We start from the raw sequence: 2,628 nt of genomic DNA on the forward strand, positions 1-2,628 counted from the left end.
GGGTGGGGTGAAGTGGGGTCTGGGTCCTGTGGGGAGGGAAGGGCTGAACCCTGAGAGGTGGGAAGGGCTCTGGGCACACAGTGGCCAGCTTCGGATGCCCGGTGGCCAGGAGGGAGATGACCAAGAGCCCCCAGCAGGTGGGTCAGTGGGACCAGCACCACAGGGAGGCGTGAGAGGACAGGGCACTGAGGCAGGTGGGGGGATGGGGGGCGGGGGGCGACCTGTGTAAGGGTGCCGAGCCGCCTCTGCCCCAGCCTGACGCTCAGCCACAGCTGATACAGACACACAAAGCCACTGTGTTCTTCTCACTCTTGGCAGCTGCTTCTACAAACGCCACCTTCTCCTCCCTCCCAGAATTCAGCTTTTCAAAGTCTGTCCTCTGACAGGAAAGGGTTCGCCAGGGCCCTTGGGGCCCTCAGACCTTGGTGCCCTCTGCCCCTTTCTACTGCCCACAGTTGCTGGTGCCTAGGAATCCCATCCACAAACATCAAGTGGGTTTATTAATGGCTGGGCCAACCTCAGGCCCAACACACAAGGCTCCCACACCCTCGGCCCAGGCCCCGCCCACTGCGCGTGGCCAGCCTCACCTGCTGGAGCCTGCCTTTCAGAAGGAAGCGTGGCAGGGCGCCTAAGGCCAAGGAGAAGCCACAGCGAGTCATTTCCTCGGGGTTCCGAAGCTCAGCCAGGTACTGCGTGATGAGCGCCTCTGAAAGGAGTAACGGGTGTGGAGGGGGCCCTCTGCTGCCCGTTCACAGTCACACTGGACGCGTGCCCCAAACAGCAGCAAAGCCACGGTCAACAAGGGAGCCACCGCCTCAGGCTCCCACAGCAGGCACGTTCCAAAGGGACCTCCCTCAAAATAGGAATCGAAAACAGGAATTTGGTTTTTTTTGAGATAGGGTCTCATTCTGTGACCTAGGCTGGAGTGCAGTGGTGTGACCTCCGCTCACTGCAGCCTCGAACTCACACCTAGCCTCCCAAGTAGCTGGGACTACAGGCGTGTGCCACCACGCCCAGCTAATACAGGATTTTTATGTACTTACAATAATTTTAAGTGGCGATTTATACACTTTCAATATGATTAATGATGCATGTTCTATCATATGACATAAAGGAACACTGTGGGCCAACATACGCACATGTGACACTTTAAAAATAAAAAGTACGATTCGTGAAGCAGATCCCAGATCCCGCCCACAGTAGGACACAATGTTTGAGAAATGAGCCCGAGCTTCAGCACGGGTGGGGCGGCGGGGAGGTGCAGGACATGCCATGAGGCAGCACTGCAGCTACACACGGGACACAGCGTGAAGCCAGCCTTATGCTACTTTTGTAAAAAAGGGAAAAAGAGCAAAATGTGTAACGAGTGAAGAACACACTGCAGAAAAATGGTGCATACAACCATTCTGAAAACACTGGCCAGGTGCAGTGGCTCATGCCTGTAATCCCAGCACTTGGGAAGCTGAGGTGGACGGATCACCTGAGGTCAGGAGTTCCATTCCAGCCTGGTCACAACATGGTGAAACCCCATCTCTACTAAAAATACAAAAATTAGCCAGGTGTGGTGGCAGGCACCTGTAATCCCAACTACTCGGGAGGTTGAGACAGGAGAATCGCTTGAACTCAGGAGGCGGAGGTTGCAGTGAGCCGAGACTGGGCCACTGCGCTCCAGCCTGGTCAACAGAGCGAGAATTCTTTTCAAAAAATAAAATAAAATTAAAAATGTATCTATAGGCCGGGCGCGGTGGCTCACACCTGTAATCCCAGCACTTTGAGAGGCCGAGGTGGGCGTATCACAAGGTCAAGAGATCGAGACCATCCTGGCCAATATGGTGAAACCCCGTCTCTACTAAAAATACAAAAATTAGCCGGGCGTGGTGGCATGCACCTGTGGTCCCAGCTACTCAGGAGGCTGAGGTGGAAGAATCGTTTAAACCCAGGAGGCCAAGGTTGCAGTGAGCCGAGATTGCGCCACTGCACTCCAGCCTGACGACAGAGCAAGACTCCATCTCAAAAAAACAAATGTATATATACACATATCTATAATGTAAGAAAACACAGCTGAAACCAAGTGTAGCTTCTGCACTGGAAGAGTTAACACTGTGCTCCAGGACCAGCCGCCGGCGTGTGGTCAGCAGAGCTGAGTCCCTGCAGAGCCACCTGTTCAGAGCTGAGGCCACATCCTGGGCAGCTGTGGGAAATGCCCACACACAGGTCCTCAGCTGGGAACTGAGACCTGAACGTGGAGAAAGCCTGCCTGAGCAGTGCCCCAGGAGGAAATGCATGAGTGCTCCTGTATGGCCTGATCCCTTCCTGTCAGCCGCAATCCAGTGGCTCTGCTCCACTGCACGGTCAGGCCTCCTCCCCAGCAGCTTCTCGCTGGACCCCAGGGGCCTTCAAGGGAAGGGCCCCTCACTCACCCTGGATTGCGGGATCGGCCTCCCCTGGCTCCTTCATGTAATATTCACTGCAGAGAGCAGCCAAGGCTGAGACTGCTGCGTCCTAAAACAAAGGAAGCCCAATGAGTGCACAGCAGATCTGCCTGGAGAAGCCTCTATCATGGACACAGCGGGTCGCCCCAAGGTCGGAGAAGCCCTCGGCCAGGGACACAGCGGGTCGCCCTGAGGT

General features: G+C 55.5%; 1 protein-coding gene across 4 annotated transcripts in view; it reads right to left on the reverse strand.

Moving 5' to 3' along the window:
• Nucleotides 1-2,628, reverse strand: part of TBCD (tubulin folding cofactor D) — a 196,147-nt gene that overhangs the window by 16,524 nt on the left and 176,995 nt on the right. For all 4 annotated transcript variants that reach the window (XM_017524704.1, XM_017524703.2, XM_037737131.1 and 1 more), the window contains 2 exons: nt 2,421-2,502; nt 588-706 (listed from right to left, as the gene is read on the reverse strand). In XM_017524704.1, coding sequence (XP_017380193.1) covers nt 588-706; nt 2,421-2,502 — 201 coding nt within the window. The remainder of the gene's footprint in view (nt 1-587; nt 707-2,420; nt 2,503-2,628) is intronic.

Source organism: Cebus imitator, unplaced genomic scaffold (genome assembly GCF_001604975.1).
Source record: "Cebus imitator isolate Cc_AM_T3 unplaced genomic scaffold, Cebus_imitator-1.0 Scaffold36, whole genome shotgun sequence".
In the NCBI taxonomy this organism is placed as follows: Eukaryota; Metazoa; Chordata; class Mammalia; order Primates; family Cebidae; genus Cebus; species Cebus imitator.